The sequence below is a fragment of the Mytilus californianus genome, unplaced genomic scaffold (genome assembly GCF_021869535.1).
Source record: "Mytilus californianus isolate M0D057914Y unplaced genomic scaffold, xbMytCali1.0.p SCAF_1, whole genome shotgun sequence".
In the NCBI taxonomy this organism is placed as follows: Eukaryota; Metazoa; Mollusca; class Bivalvia; order Mytilida; family Mytilidae; genus Mytilus; species Mytilus californianus.
The window spans coordinates 51,040,561-51,058,762 of NW_026262581.1; the positions used below are offsets into that span (position 1 = coordinate 51,040,561).

The 18,202-nt window shown below is 31.9% G+C and overlaps 1 protein-coding gene across 1 annotated transcript in view; it reads right to left on the reverse strand.

Moving 5' to 3' along the window:
* Positions 1-18,150, reverse strand: part of LOC127720705 (dnaJ homolog subfamily C member 2-like) — a 40,991-nt gene extending 22,841 nt beyond the window's left edge. The window contains exons 1-6 of the mRNA XM_052227463.1: positions 18,046-18,150; positions 8,381-8,568; positions 7,961-8,036; positions 6,198-6,296; positions 5,164-5,308; positions 1,137-1,217 (exon numbers count right to left, since the gene is read on the reverse strand). Of these exons, the coding sequence (XP_052083423.1) occupies positions 1,137-1,217; positions 5,164-5,308; positions 6,198-6,296; positions 7,961-8,036; positions 8,381-8,568; positions 18,046-18,103 (647 nt within the window). The 5' untranslated portion in view covers positions 18,104-18,150. The remainder of the gene's footprint in view (positions 1-1,136; positions 1,218-5,163; positions 5,309-6,197; positions 6,297-7,960; positions 8,037-8,380; positions 8,569-18,045) is intronic.
* Positions 18,151-18,202: the final 52 nt, after the last annotated feature.

Below are 18,202 nucleotides of genomic sequence, written 5' to 3' on the forward strand. Positions count from 1 at the left end.
TCAAATTAAAATTTACAAATAGTCTTATAATTTCAAATCTTTTTTTTAAATCAATATTTGAGATGTTTTGGCCAATTGTATGCACTACATCCATGGTTTTATAAATCAAGTTCAGTTTTACATGTCGGTAACATTTAACAACAGTAAGTTATAGCCTGTGGAATATTTATTTTTAGTTACTTTAGAAATTATAAAATCAAACAAAAACTACACATATTTTGTTTTATAACACTGTAAATATTTGCAAACATGCTAAGGCTAACCTAAAACACAAAAATAAGAAGCTAAAGAAAAGAATACTGTAAATTCAGAAATTATTGCGAGGTTTTTATTAATGCGACCTGGGAAGTATCGCAATAATAAGAACTCATATTCTTATATCTGATGCATATGTTTGTATAAAGCTTTTCTTGAAATCGCAATAATAAATCTCGCATTTATGTCCATTCTTCAAAAATCGCAATAATAAATGCACACAATAATTTCTGAATTTACTGTATTGATTGATTACATGTGTTTAATGCATGCTTGGCTGTATCATGGCGGCCAGTTGGTGGAGGAAGCAGTAGGACTAGAGAGAACCACCAATCGAAATTCGGAAAACTGGCAATCCTAGTAAATCTAGACTGGAGATGAAAGCACCTTTCGTCGATTGGGGTTTCCACACACAACATCAGCGTTTACAGGCTAGTGATAACTGTAGATGAACTTCTTAGAACACAGAGGCCCCAGAAATTAATACATTAAGAGTAAACTTTTGATTTTGCTATTTGATAATGGACTTTCCTTTTTGAATATGTCAGTTTGTTTAGTTCACACATTGTTGTCAATATAATGGAATTTTAAGCGACTGTCATACAAATGAGAGTATTAGCTAGCTATAAAACCAGGTTTAATCCACCATTATCTACATAAGGAAATGCCTGTACCATGTCAGGAATATGACAATTGTTTTCCATTTGTTTGATGTGTTTGAGCTTTTGATTTTGCCATTTGATAAGGAACTTTCTGTTTTGAATTTTCCTCGGAATTCAGTATTTTTGTTATTTTACTTTTTACCTTCTGTCAGAACCTTTATAATATGAAAAAACTATACAAGTCTAAAATATTTCTATGAACAAAGAGTGATAGCTTACCAAAATGAGTAAAAGTTGTCTACATCTTCAAAATTTGTATCAGGTTTTCCTAAACTGGGTACTCTTTTCTTTGTGCTCCATCTGTAACGGATTTTGTTTTAAACATTGAATTATTCAATATTGAAAATTTAACTAAAATCTTAAATAAAAAAATTAACACAGTAGTTAGTTTTTGTTTCAGTGTACAGGAAATAGAAACAAGACTGTAATACATGTAAACTATCGTCTTTCTGCTAAAATGATTAGGATTTTTTTTAACAAAAATATCATTATTCTGATCATCCTTAATATGCTGTATGAATATCATATCAATAAATCATCAAACAATCCTTCATTGACTGATACAAGTTATGAAAAAAAAGTTGGATTTGCATTTCAAATTTGTGTTTCAAGAAAAGCAGCTTTATTTCTGTAGGTATGGTAACTAATTTTAAAATTAACTAGAAATAGGAGCAAACTTACAAAAAGACACCCACCAACATGCTATACTGTTAGCATACGCAAGTGAGTAAATTTTATAATCTCCCCTTTAACATGTTGTCCAGGATTATATTCTTTAATGCACATCCTAAGATTTTACAACTGTATCAAGTTTTTTCAATATCCATCTAGCAGTTTACGAGGAGTTGCACTGAGAAGGCACATGGACAGACTGACAAGACAGGGTGGTTCACATATGACACCCGCCCCCAAAATTTGTAAGTTATTTAATTTTCTCCATCATCTATTTACCGATGCTCAATTCTCTGGAAGACAAGCACTTCCAACTTACATGGCAGCCAAGAATATACTTAAAAATTACTTTATGAACAGGAGTATCATGTTCCATTTCAGAATGAATAAAGAACTCAACTAAATGCAGAATGACATGACTACAACATGACGACATGGAAATATAGAACAAGTGAACAGATAAAGCAACTGTAATTCTATCATAGGCCAGAATTTCATTTGATATTTAATTAATTCATCACAACTGTCCCTGAAAGAAAACACCCTTTTATATTAAAACAAGAAATGAGAAGGAACTTTCAGGCTTGGTTGACCCCCCCCCCCCCCCCTAATAGACTTCAGATTTTCAAATAGTCCTAGTTTTTCAAACTACTTTACATAGTAATAATACTTAAACTAATTTATATTTGACATTTTACAGTCATTTGAAGCAAATATAGGGGATTCAATTTTCCGCTATGGATCTCCAAATGTTTTTTTTTTTACCACAGGTTCAATTTTCAGGGGGTTCAAAATACCATATGACACCCGTTAATAAAATGCTTCGCTGGGGCGCAGCTTGATACGACCGCAGAGGTCGAACCCTGAACAGTTGGGGCAAGTATGGACACAACATTCAAGCTTGATACAGCTCTGAATTTGGATTGTTATTAAATATTTGACACAGCATAGGTTTCTGACACAGAAAGAATGTGGTCTAAGAACTTGAATTTTTTTAATTTACCTATTATGGTCCAATGTCCAAAATCAAAATGCATGGTTAGATTCAGCATATCAAAGAACCCCATATATTCAATTTTTGTTAAAATCAAACAAAGTTTAATTTTGGACCCCAACTTGGACAAACTTGAAAACTGGGCCCATAATCAAAAATCTAAACACATGTTTAGATTCAGCATATCAAAGAACCCCAAGAATTCAATTTTTGCTAAAATCAAACTAAGTTTAATTTTGGACCCTTTGGACCTTAATGTAGACCAATTTAAAAAACGGGACTTAAAATTAAAAATCTAAATACACTGTTAGATTTGGAATATCAAAGAACCCCAATAATTCAATTTTTGATGAAATCAAACAAAGTTTAATTTTGGACCCTTTTGACCTCAATATGAAGCAATTTGATAGCGGGGCCCACAAATAAAAAATCTAAATTCATGGTTAGATTCAGCATATCAAAGAACCCCATATATTCAATTTTTGTTGAAATCAAAAAAAGTTTAATTTTGGACCCCAACTTGGACCAACTTGAAAACTGGGCCCATAATCAAAAATCTAAACACATGTTTAGATTCAGCATATCAAAGAACCCCAAGAATTCAATTTTTGTTAAAATCAAACTAAGTTTAATTTTGGACCCTTTGGACCTCAATGAATACCATTTTAAAAAACGGGACCCAAATTAAAAATACGGTTAGATTTGGCATATCAAAGAACCCCAATAATTCAATTTTCGATGAAATCAAACAAAGTTTAATTTTGGACCCTTTTGACCTCAATATGAACCAATTTGATAGCAGGGCCTACAAATAAAAAATCTAAATACATGGTTAGATTCAGCATATCAAAGAACCTCATATATTCAATTTTTGTTGAAATCAAACAAAGTTTAAATACTGGACCCTATCTTGGACCAACTTGAAAACAGGGCCCATAATCAAAAATCTAAACACATGTTTAGATTCAGCAAATCAAAGAACCCCAAGAATTCAATTTTTGTCAAAATCAAACTAAGTTTAATTTTGGACCCTTTGGACCTCAATGTAGACCAATTTAAAAAACAGGACCCAAAATTAAAAACCTAAATACACGGTTAGATTTGGAATATCAAAGAACCCCAATAATTCAATTTTAGATGAAATCAAACAAAGTTTAATTTTGGACCCTTTTGACCTCAATATGAACCAATTAGATAACAATGTCCACAAATAAAAAATCTAAATACATGGTTAGATTCAGCATATCAAAGAACCCCATATATTCAATTTTTGTTGAAATCAAACAAAGTTTAATTTTGGACCCCAATTTGGACCAACTTGAAAACTGGGCCAAAAATCAAAAATCTAAATACATGTTTAGATTCAGCATATCAAAGAACCTCATATATTCAATTTTTGCTAAAATCAAACAAAGTTTAATTTTGGACCCTTTGGACATTAATGTAGACCAATTTGAAAACTGGACCCAAAATTAAAAATCTAAATACACTGTTAGATTCGGCATAACAAATAAATAAATGTGATCAAAGATTTTACAAATCTAATGCGCCATACTGTGCAATTAAAGATTACTTCTTGAAATTTTTCAATATTTGAAATTTGAAAAAAAAATAATATTTGAAGAATAATTCTTTTTAATTTCTGAAATCTGAAATGAGAAAAAATTGGCCCCCCACAATTTCTTTTTATCCCCCCCCTTTTTCCCCCAAAAAAATTCTTTCCCTCAAGATATGGTCATAATCTCAATTCAAATTTCCAATGGAGTTGGCAACCATAATTACCCATTTAAATTTACCATAGTGCTAACTTAATCTATTTTATAATAGAATTAATAAAAATATAGTGTCAAATCTTTCATATGGATTTTTTTGTAAAAAAAAAAGATGAAAACATTTGCAGATATTTTTACTGGTCTTCCTTTATAAATATGCATTTCTTTAAACATAATTTAAAAGCAGTGTAAGGGAAGTAACCAAAACGTTGTATTTGGATTACCTCCCTTACACTGTTTTAGATTATCTTTATTGTTCATTAACCATTACTTTATACATAATTTAAAAGCAGTGTAAGGGAGATAATTTCAATGATGTATTTGATTTATCTCCCTTACACTGCTTAAATTATGTTTTGTACTAAAGTATTTGTCCATTAACCAGGACAACCTTGTTTTCCCCCTTTTTTGCCCCTAATTCCTAAACGGTTTGAGCCATAACCCCCCAAAGCAAATCCTAACCATCCCTTTGTGGTATGGAAACTTGTAGTATAATTTCAGAGAGATCCATACACCGTTCCAGAGTTATTGTCTGGAAACTAGAAAATGCTAATTTTTGACCCCTTTTTGGCCCCTAATTCCTTAACTGTTGGTACCATAACCCCCAAAATCAATCCCAACCTTCCTTTTGTGGTATTTCACCTTATGGTCAAATTTCAAAAAGATCCATTCACTTAAACTAAAGTTAGAGTGGGAAAACCAATATGTATTCGGACGACGACGACGACGCCGACGACGCCAACGTCATACCAATATACGACCACAAAATTTTTTTGCGGTCGTATAAAAATCTGTGATATGATCTTACCTTGCATTTCTTTCAAAAGCAGGAGTAAATTCCTCAAAGAAGTTTTCTTTTGAATCTGCATTATTTGGTGGAACATCATCATCAAACAAAGGATCTACACTATCAAATGATCTTTTCTTTATTGGATTGCCTAATGTTTCATATGCTGAAATTACATTTAAACATTATCAATCACTACAGGATTTCTATAGGTGCTATTATTTGTGGCTTTAGAGTCAAATAATAATTTCTGAACTTAGTATGTGCATGTATATGTTCAGAAAACAAGCTTAGTCTTAGATACATGATTTTTTTATAAGTTGTTATTGGCTTTGAACTAGCTGCCAGTAACTGGGAGTACTCTCAGATCTGTACTTAGTGGCTATTTTGTTGTGGAGATGTATAAATACCCTGCCACATCCAGTCTGTGTTTTTGTTACTTGTTTTTCTGCTTTGTATTGATCTGATGAGTTAAGCCCTTTTCAACTGATTTTTATAGTTTGTTCATGTGTTGTGCTGTTGCACCACCGTCCCTGGTTAGTGGGAGGGTTGGGCGCCCACAAACATGTGTTACCCCGCCACATTCTGTATGTGCCTGTCCCAAATCAGGAGCCTGTAATTCAGTGGTTGTCGTTGTTGCTGTATATCATATTTGTGTTTCGTTCATTGTTTTGTACATAAATCAGGCCATCAGTTTTCTTGTTTGAATTGTTTTACATTTGTCATTTTGGGGCCTTTTAAAGCTGACTATAAGGTATGGGTTGTGTTCACTGTTGAAGGCCGTATGGTGACCTATAGTTGTTAACTACTATGTCATTTGGTCTCTGGTGGAGAGTTGTCTCATTGGCAATCATACCACATCTTCTTATTTTTATATTCAATAAAATACTGGAAGAATTCAATTGGTTATTTTGGATTGATAGTTATATTTGAAGAATCTTTCCTTGTCTTAATTATCCATGTACCCCGGTAATAGACTGCTGCAATATATGTTATATCAATTACCTGCATGGTTAACTTTAATTAAAATAAAGTAAAAAAGATAAACATCATACCTCTAGTTATACATGTAAAATAGTCATCTTCTCCTTCTTTTACTTTCACTCCTCTTGCTTTCCTTTTGTCTGGATGGTGTTTTAATACTTTCTGTTTGTCTGGAAAACAACAACCAAAAACAGTGTACATGGTGTACATGTAACTCTCATAAAAAGTTCAATATAAAAAAAGTTTTTACAACTAAAATAAATGAAATGCTTCGCTGAGCGCAGCCTGATACGACCGCAGAGGTCGAATCCTGAACAGTTGGGGCAATTTTGGACACAATATTCAAGCCCATGTTCTGATATCTAAAATTTAACAACATGGTTAGATTCAGCATATAAAAAAACCCCAAAAATTTAATTTTAGTTAAAATCAAACAAAGTTTGTAAGGGAGGTAACTCTAATGCAAAAAAAAAAACCAAACAAAGAATAACCAATTTGGAGTATAAAAATTTATTACCACTGAACCCTTTGATATACACTATTATAATATTATATGTATTTAAATCACAGTATTTGATGTTTCTAGAAACAGCTAAAAAATATTTCATACTAGAACTAGCAAACAAATAGGTAAATCGTAGGGACCATAACCCCCAAAATCAATCCCAACTATCCTTTTGTGGTTTCAAACCTTGTGTTTAAATATGATAGATTTATATTTACTTATACTAAAGTTATTATCAAATTTCCAATGGAGTTTGCAACCATAATAACCCATTTAAATACATCATAAAAGTCTTAAAATAGAAAATGACATACATAATCATGGCTAAAATTAAATTACCTTGCATTTTTAAAATAGTAACTTCTAAAAATAAATTGACAGCTAATCACCTCAAGACAATATAACATTTCTTATACATAATTTAAAAGCAGTGTAAGGGAATTAATTCAAACACATTGTCAATGTAAAGTTTGAATTACCTCCATTACACTGCTTTTAAATTATGTTTTGTACTTAAGTAATTGTCCATTAACCTGGAAACCCTTGTTTTTCCCCCTTATTCCTAAACGGTTTGAGCCATAACCCCCCAAAGCCAATTCTTACCATCCCTTTGTGGTATGGAAACTTGTGGTATAATTTCAGACAATTCCATACACTGTTCCCCAAGTTATAGTCTGGAAACTAGAAAAATGCTTATTTGGGCCCCTTTTTGGCCCCTTATTCCTAAACTGTTGGGACCATAACCCCAAAAAATCAATCCCAACCTTCCTTTTGTGGTTATAAACCTTGTGTTTAAATTTCATAGATTTCTATTTAATTATACTAAAGTTATTGTCCGGAAACCAACTGTCTTCAGACGACAACGACGACGTGATACCAATATACGACCGCAAAAAAAATTTTGCGGTCGTATAAAAATAAAAGACGAATGCGTTCATGGGACACAAATACCCCTGCCTGTAAATATGCAAGAGTCAACGTACTAATTCAAACTTATTGATGTTTTAGCGACAGGGGCATAGAAAGTCAAATGAGTTGAAGGATTAAATGGGCAGAGATGAATCTGGTTTCATTTTTCCCAAATATTTTGACATTTAAAATTAAAATCTGATTAAAATTATCAAATAATTGAATTTGTTTTGCCTGTTAATCATAAAATATTGGTATAAACATGATTACATCAAAATTTCATTACAATTAGTGTGTAATTAACAGTAGACCAACTTGGTACCAGATCCTGATCAAATCCCGACTGAAGCAATGCTAAATCATATCAACATCCTCTAATGATATTTTTCTAAAACATTTAAATGATAATCTGGTACTCACATGCTTTCTTAACCTGGTTCTCTGTAGCTTTGTATCTTAATCTACTTAAACCAAGGACGGCATAGTGATCTTGTTTCTAAAATACAATAACACACATAACACTCCTTGCTTGACAGAAACTTTACTATTTAAATGATAAAAACATGTAACATCTGACCAATTCAAATTTTGATTTTTATCTATCAATGCCTAGATGGAAAAAAAATCTCCAAAAGATGGTTCATCCAGAGGAAAAAAATTGTTGTGAAGACAGTTACATGTATTCTCTAACTTTTTAATTGATGATTTTCCTTGCATTTCATTTAAAGTAGTATAATGTACATTGTTTAAAGTACATTCACAAGGAATCTGTTCTATTTCCAAATCTGCAATGTTAAGTATTTATCAGCCAATTGTATAACAAGATTTTTAAAAGATTACCTTCCATTCCTTTGGATCAAGCCCTAACAACAATGCTTCATCATTTTCATCAATTTCAACTTCTTCTTCACTTTCTTCTGAACTTGAACTGTGAACTGAGTGATGAGATATAGAATGTCTTTGTCTTCTACGTTGACATAGAGCTTCATACCACCTTCCTGCTGGCTCAACCTTTATTGTGACAGGTACTACCAAAAAAATATTTGTTTGCCATTAATCTAAAATATCTAAAAATACATTTTGAAGCAAATGCATGCATTAGATCTAAAACAAACCATTTGAATGAACAAAGGACAAAGTTGAAAAACATGACATCAATAATATAATCAGTTGTTAGCTGTTTGCTGAGCATCTAAGAGCCAATACAGACATATTTAGGCTGTTTTAATATATTTTTGTATACCACAGTGTAGGTAAGCATATTTTCATTCAGAAAACCATAGGTTAACATCTACATGTAGATCTTTTGTTTTTAGTATCATTAGATAGTCCAAATAATTATGACATCTTGAAAGGTAAATTTTTTTATTTTGGGGATTTTTTTCTCTAGAAAACTATGTATCATCAAAGCAAAAATCAAAATAGCACCCCAATATGTAATAATTATTAGTTCATAAGTTGCTGCCTCTACTGTCAGCATCAACTATTTACACCATTAACATGATTAATACAGGGACTCTTGATTTCAATACTGATTGTTAAAAGATTTGGAAACGAAAACATTCTACATGTATATGTAAATCAATCAAATAATAAAAATGTTTTCCTTAGTATGGTGGAGCTCTGAGTAAATTGATCAAAACTGGCACACAACAGCGACAAAAAATGCCAAAAAAAATAGTTGGAAAGGTCCAAGTGATTGTACAGTAAACGCGCACTTGATTGAAGTCAATAATAATACATCAGTTATTGAGATAATCAATGTATTTGAATTTCTACTGGGATAATGGCTTTAAAACTTTCAGACAGGTAAGACTATATATCAGAAAAGGTACATGTGAAAATTCTGGTAGCACCGATTAGTTTTTCTATGTTTTTTTTTAATTTTTAGTTGCTGTTGTGTGCCAGTTTCGATCGATTTTCTCAGCGATCCACCATTCGAAAGAAAACTTTTGGGTGCATATGTCGTTTATGTTATTTGATTGGTTTATGTAGAATGTTTTCCTTACCAAATCTTAAAGCAGAAACTTTATTTAGCAACATATGAGTTCACCAAACTTTCCATCTAGCATGTCTAGCAACTTGTTATCTTTTCAAATGTCGGTTCCCCGCTTGACAGTCTCCCAAATGGCAAAAAAATTTAAATAAAATGCTCCGCTGGGGCGCAGCTTGATACGACCGCAGAGGTCGAACCCTGAACAGTTGGGGCAAGTATGGACACAACATTCAAGCTTGATACAGCACTGAATTTGGATTGTAATTAAATATTTGACACAGCATAGGTTTCTCACACAGAATGAAAGTAGTCTAAGAACTTAAAATTTTTTAATTTACCTATTCAAACCATATCATTATTATTTGCTTTTATATATAAATCAGAAATAACCAATTTAAAATGGAAAATTTTAAAGAAAAAAAAGGAAAAAAAAATCCCCCCCCCAAATTTTTTGAAACCCCCTTATGATTCATCACCCCCAAACTCAATCCCAGCCTTCCCTTTGTGGTATGGTACCTTGCAGTACAATTTCAGAGAGATCCATACACTTAAACACAAATTATTGTCTGGAAACTAGAAAAATGCTTGGGTTTTTTGCACCTTTTTGGCCCCAAATTCCTAAAAGTTTAGGGCAATTACCCCCAAACTCAAACCAAGCTTTCCCTTTGTGATATGGAACCTTGCAGTACAATGTCATAAAGATCCATACACTTACACACAAGTTATTGTCCTGAAACTAGAAAAATGCTTGTTTTTTTGCCCCTTTATGGCCCCTAATTCCTAACATTTTGAGACAATTACCCCCAAAAACAATCCCAGCCTTCCCTTTGTGGTATGGTACCTTGCAGTACAATTTCAGAGAGATCCATACACTTGAACACAAGTTATTGTCTGGAAACTAGAAAAATGCTTATTTTTGGCCCCTTATTCCTAAACGTTTTGGGCAAGTTTCCAGCTTTCCCTTTGTGATATGGAACCTTGTAGTACAATTTCATAAATATCCATACACTTACACACAAGTTATTGTCATGAAACTAGAAAAATGCTTGTTTTTTGCCCCCTAATTCCTAAAATTTGGAGGCAATTACCCCCAAAATCAATCCCAGCATTCAAACCCTCAATCAGCATCATTTAACAGTAATATCTAATAAAATGCTTCGCTGGGCGCAGCTTGATACGACCGCAGAGGTCGAACCCTGAACAGTTGGGGCAAGTATGGACACAACATTCAAGCTTGATACAGCTCTGAATTTGGATTGTGATTAAATATTTGACACAGCATAGGTTTCTGACACAGAAAGAATGTGGTCTAAGAACTTCAATTTTTTTAATTTACCTATTATGGTCCAATGTCCAAAATCAAAATACATGGTTAGAATCAGCATATCAAAGAACCTCATATATTCAATTTTTGTTGAAATCAAACAAAGTTTAATTTTGGACCCCAACTTGGACAAACTTGAAAACTGGTCCCATAATCAAAAATCTAAACACATGTTTAGATTCAGCATATCAAAGTACCAAAAGAATTCAATTTTTGTTAAAATCAAACTAAGTTTAATTTTGGACCCTTTGGACCTTAATGTAGACAAATTTAAAAAACGGGACCCTAAATTAAAAATCTAAAAACACAGTTAGATTTGGCATATCAAAGAACCCCAATAATTCAATTTTTGATGAAATCAAACAAAGTTTAATTTTGGACCCTTTTGACCTCAATATGAACCAATTTGATAGCGGGCCCACAAATAAAAAGTCTAAATACATGGTAAGATTCAGCATATCAAAGAACCCCATATATTCAATTTTTGTTGAAATCAAAAAAAGTTTAATTTTGGACCCCAATTTGGACCATCTTGAAAACTGGGCCAAAAATCTAAAATCTAAATACATGTTTAGATTCAGCATATCAAAGAACCCCATATATTCAATTTTTGTTGAAATCAAACAAAGTTTAATTTTGGACCCCAACTTGGACCAACTTGAAAACTGGTCCCATAATCAAAAATCTAAACACATGTTTAGATTCAGCATATCAAAGAACCCCAAAAATTCAATTTTTGTTAAAATCAAACTAAGTTTAATTTTGGACCCTTTGGACCTTAATGTAGACCAATTTGAAAAACAGGACCCAAAATTAAAAATCTAAATACACGGTTAGATTTGGCATATCAAAGAACCCCAATAATTCAATTTTTGATGAAATCAAACAAAGTTTAATTTTGGACCCTTTTGACCTCAATATGAACCAATTTGATAGCGGGCCCACAAATAAAAAATCTAAATACTTGGTAAGATTCAGCATATCAAAGAACCCCATATATTCAATTTTTGTTGAAATCAAACAAAGTTTAATTTTGGACCCCAATTTGGACCAACTTGAAAACTGGGCCAAAAATCTAAAATCTAAATACATGTTTAGATTCAGCATATCAAAGAACCCCATATATTCAATTTTTGTTGAAATCAAACAAAGTTTAATTTTGGACCCCAACTTGGACCAACTTGAAAACTGGTCCCATAATCAAAAATCTAAACACATGTTTAGATTCAGCATATCAAAGAACCCTAAGAATTCAATTTTTGTTAAAATCAAACTAAGTTTAATTTTGGACCCTTTGGACCTTAATGTAGACAAATTTAAAAAACAGGACCCAAAATTAAAAATCTAAATACACGGTTAGATTTGGCATATCAAAGAACCCCAATAATTCAATTTTTGATGAAATCAAACAAAGTTTAATTTTGGACCCTTTGGACCTCAATGTGGACCAATTTAAAAACGGGGCCCAAAATCTAAAAACTTAATACACGGTTAGATTCAGCATATTAAAGAACCCCAAGAATTCAAGAATAAAACCCCATTGAAATTGATCAAGAAATAAGCAATTTATACGAAGTATCTTCTTTTGCACAATACTGTGCAATTGAATATTTCTTGCTATTGCGCAATACTGTACAATTGACAAGTTCTTGCTATTGCGCAATATTGTGCTATTGGATATTTCTTGCTATTGCGCAATACTGTTAAATTGAAGATTTCTTGCTATTGCGCAATACTGTGCAATTGAAGATTTCTTGCTATTGTGCAATACTGTGCAATTGAAAATTTCTTGCTATTGCACAATACTTATTATATAATAATTTACACATCCTGTTTGGTGTGTATCTCCTACCATATCATTATTATTTGCTTTTAAATATAAATCAGAAATAACCAACTTAAAATGGAAAATTTTAAAAGTAAAAAAAAGGAAAAAAAGAAAAAAAAAAAAAAAAAAATCCCCCCCCCCAAATTTTTTGAACCCCCTTATGATTCATCACCCCCAAACTCAATCCCAGCCTTCCCTTTGTGGTATGGTACCTTGCAGTACAATTTCAGAGAGATCCATACACTTGAACACAAGTTATTGTCTGGAAACTAGAAAAATGCTTATTTTTGGCCCCTTTTTGGCCCCCAATTCCTAAACGTTTCGGGCAATTACCCCCAAACTCAATTCCAGCTTTCCCTTTGTGATATGGAACCTTGTAGTACAATTTCAGAAATATCCAAACACTTACACACAAGTTATTGTCATGAAACTAGAAAAATGCTTGTTTTTTGCCCCTTTTTTGGCCCCTAATTCCTAAAATTTTGAGGCAATTACCCCCAAAATCAATTACAGCCTTCCCTTTGTGATATGGAACCTTGTGGTACAATGTCAGAGAGATCCATACACTTACACACAAGTTATTGTCTGAAAGTTACAAAAATGCTTATTTTTGGCCCCTTTTTGGCCCCTAATTCCTTAACTGTTGGTACCATAACCCCCACAATCAATCCCAACCTTCCTTTTGTGGTATTGAACCTTATGGTGAAATTTCATGGAGATCCATTCACTTAAACTAAAGTTAGAGTGCGAAAACCAATGTGTCTTCGGACGACGCCGGACGACGACGACGCCAACGTCATACCAATATACGACCAAAAAATTTTTAATTTTTGCGGTCGTATAAAAATGGAAATTACATAATAAAGGTATTAAAATAGAAAATGACATCATAGTCATGGCTAAAAATAAACAAAATCCTTAATCAGCAACATTTTACAGTAATATCTAAAAATAAAATTCCTTTGTAACCATAAAAGCCCATTTAAATACATCATGACAGATATTAAAATAGAAAATGACATCATAGTCATGGCTAAACATAGCAAAAACCTTAATCAGCATCATTTAACAGTAATATCTAAAAATAAAAATTTCTTTGCAACCATAAAAGTAAAATAGAAAATGACATCATAATCATAGCTAAAAATAAACAAATTTTTTTTTTATTACCAAATTTTAAATGGAGTTTATTAAACTAAAACAATAAATTTGCAACCATAAAACACCATTTAAACACATCATAAAAGTATTAAATAATTCAACTACATCATAAGGCTATAAAAATAGAAAATGACTTCATAGTCAAGGCTAAAGGTAAACAAAAAACCTTCATCGGCAAAATTTTATATTGGCAAATTTCCAATGAAGTTTATTATACTAAAATTGTTGGCAAATTTCCAATGCATTTATTAACAATAAAGTTATTGGCAAATTTCCAATTTACATAATTTAAAAGCAGTGTAAGTGAGATATTTAAATGAGTTTGAATTACCAACCTTACACTGCTTTTAAATAATGTTTTGTACTTATTTGTCTATTAACCTGGAAACCCTTGTTTTTTCACCTTTTTTTCCCTTATTATTTAAAGGTTTGAGCCATAACCCTACCCCAAAGCCAATTCTTAAATTCCAATGTAACCTAAATTTACAATATACATAACTTCAATTTAAGTTTTTGATAAAATCAAACCACATCATTATTATTTGCTTTTATATCTAAATCAGAAATAATTAACCAACTTTAAGTGGAAAATTTTCACACATCACGCCCCCCCAAACTCAATCCCAGCCTTCAGTTTGTGGTATGGTACCTTGCAGTACAATTTCACAGAGATCCAATTACTTAAACACAATTAATTGTTGGAAACTAAAAAAAAATGCTTATTTTTAACCCCTTATTCCTAAACATTTGAGCAATTATCCCCCAAACTCAATTCCAACTTTCTCTTTGTGATCAGAATTAACCAACTTAAAATGGAAAATTTTAAAGAAAAAAAAAAGGAAAAAAAATCCCCCCCCCCCAAAATTTTTTTGACCCACTTCCCTTTGTGGTATGGTACCTTGAAGTACAATTTCAGAGAAATCCATACACTTGAACACAAGTTAATGTCTGGAAACTAAAAAAATGCTTATTTTTGCCCCCTTTTTTGGCCACTTATTAATAAATGTTTTGGGCAAACATTTTACAATAATATTTAAAACTGAAATTAATTTGTAACCTTAAAATTAAATAGAAAATGACATCATAGTCATAGCTAAAAATAAACAAACTATTGGTAAATTTCCAATGGAGTTTATTATATTAAAACAATAAATTTGCAACCATAAAAGCGCATTAAAATGCATCATAAAAGTATTAAAAAAAATTTAACTACATCATAAGGCTATTAAAATAGAAAATGACATCATAGTCAGACTAAAGGTAAACAAAAAACCTTCATCAGCAAAATTTTATATTGGCAAATTTCCAATGAAGTTTATTATACTAAAATAATTGGCAAATTTCCAATTTACATAATTCAAACATAGTGCAGGTGAGATATTTAAATGAGTTTGAATTACCAACCTTACACTGCTTTTAAATAATGTTCTTTACTCAATTATTTGTCTATTAAAATGGAAACCCTAGTTTTTTAACCTTTTTTCCCCTTATTCCTTAAACGAAAAAAAATAATTACCCCTTTTTTTACCCCCCCCCCCCCCTATGATTCATCACCCCCCCCTTCCCCCCCAAACCAAGCTCAATAACAGCCTTGCCTTTGTGGTATGGTACCTTGTAATACAATTTCAGAGAGATCCATACACTTGAACACAAGTTATTGTCTAGAAACTAAAAAATGCTTATTTTTCACCCCTTTTTAGGCCCCTTATTACTAAATGTTTTGGGCAATTACCACAAAACTCAATTCCAGCTTTCCCTTTGCGAAATGGAACCTTGTAGTAAAATTTCAGAAAGATCCATACACTTACACACAAGTTATTGTCATGAAACTAGAAAAATGCTTGTTTTTTGCCCCCTTTTGGCCCCTTATTCCTAAAATTTCGAGGAAATTAACCCCAAAATCAATCCCATCATCGACCCTTTGTGATATGGAATCTTGTAGTACAATTTCAAAGAGATCCATACAATAACACACAAGTTATGTCTGGAAGTTACAAAAATGCTTATTTTCGGCCCCTTTTTGGCCCCTAATTATTTAACTGTTGGTACCATAACCCCCAAAATCAATCCCCACCTTCCTATTGTGGTATTGAACTTTATGGTAAAATTTCATAGAGATCCATTCACTTAAACTAAAGTTAGAGTGTGAAAACCATTGTGTATTCGGACGACGACGCCGCCAACGTCATACCAATATACGACCACAAAATTTTTTGGCGGTCGTATAAAAAGGGTACAATTTGGTTCCCACACTGTGTTTTATGTAAATTGAATTCTGTTTGTCCTGTTTGTTAAAAGCTGTATATATATTTTAACATGCTTTACCACAATAAAGATTCTTATGATAATAATAAACAAAAGTAATTTTCATCAAACAAAAAAATTATAATACATGGTAAAAGTGTAGATTTAGGTCTATATGCTATGACCCTGAAAAACCTTCAAAAACATTGGGGCAAAAAACCTTTCTTCTTTTCTTTTCTTTTTTTTTAAACGTAATAAAGGAGAATAGGATTACCTGAGAATACCAAAAAGTAGCATAAGACAAGGAAGATTTCCTGTAAATTTGTTTATCTGAATACAGAAAAGTAAAACAAGTAAAACAAACATGAAAATCCACTTGTTTAAAAAACAATAATCATTGGGTGTTCATCAAGAAGCAATGTTTCATATCAATCAATATACATGTAGCAATGTATAGTGTGAGGAATTTTATATTCCCCTTTTCAATACACGATACACCTTATCGTTATTTGTCCGCCACTACTGGACATCACAAAGGTTCCCGTAAAATTTTGACGTCATAATGGAAAATGTCTGACACCACAAACGAAAAGTGATTGTTGTATGACGTAAATAGTTCAAGTGGCGCAGATTCCAAAATAGTGATAAGGCATGCCATTCATTTAAGTTCCAATAAACATGATATCCTTGATGATTGGAAGTTCGTTACCCTAATCCGAAACGGAAGAAAAAAATCGCAACCTTGGAGCAATATTATCCACTGTGAATGTAAATATTCTTTAGTTATTTGCAAACAGTCTGATAAACTTTATTGATGAATAGCTTCAGAAACATTGTCAATCTGTCTATGTTTCGTATTGTGGCCCAATTCCGTAAAAAAAGTCGACATGCTTGTAAGTTCGTGACCTTTGTCTTGGACGCTGGCTTTTGCGCATGTGCAACAATATATAAGTCAGGCCTATTGTATTATATATTTGAACATTACAGAATAAATTTGAGATCAAGTAACAAATGAATATCTCGAAAAAAAGAGAAATAGGGGCATACTAAATTTTTTATTCTCCCTACAACAATTATTCTAATTTTTACACGTGACTTTCAATGGTCATTTGAAAAGTCCAGAATTAAACAATTTAAACACGTTTAAGATAACTACAACGATGTCACAATGTCATTAATGCATCAAAGTATTTTTTCATTTAATTTGCATTCAATGCCATAGGATTAAATTTATTTTACAAGCCAATATTCCGTAGGTTTTGTTTTATCAAAAGATATCAAATCATATTCTGATCTTAAAAAATCTGCCCACATACAAACTTTAAAAAAAATACTCTTGGCCTTGAAAAAAGAAAAAGAGCTCCACATAACCTAAAAATAGATGATGACTTATTATTAAGATGTCAATAACATTGCTGAAAGGATTTTCCCAAGAATTCAACGAAATTCTAGGATAGGAGTAAAACAGTCATAGTGGAAATAGACGTTAAAACAAATAATATGCAAGAACATACACAACTTCTCTTTTTCAAGCCAATATATTTTAAAGTAAATATGCAATGCAAAATATCCACTAAAGTTTTTTTGAAGTAGCACGTTGCTGATGATGAATACTTATGCATGACGTCACAAGTAAAGTGGAAATCCCCAAATGTCACAAACTTGCAAGCATAACGAACTTGCAATCATCAACGATAAATACTCATCTTATGTTGCCAACTAATAAAGAATTTAGGTGGTGGTGGTGTATGCTTCATAAGAAAATAAAATTTAATTGATATAATAGAATTATGTTTTGTTATTGTTATTATTAATATATTCATGATTGTTTTATAAAAGACTAGCAACTGTCATAACTATTGTGGCAAGTTTTCAGTGTTTTATAAGTGTTTTTTTTTTTCGCATACTTTTATAAGGTGGCGTTATGGTAAAAAAAAACCTTCTGCTCAAACCTGAAAGAGTCCCAGTAACTTCTGTAACATCTTCTGGTAAAGCTTCTGGCAAAATCATTCTCCACAGTTACATGTGCTGTTGACCGAAATTGACTTCTGATTTTATTATTTGTGAAAGTACTACTATACAGGTGGCGTCAAAGTTCAGATCAAAGTC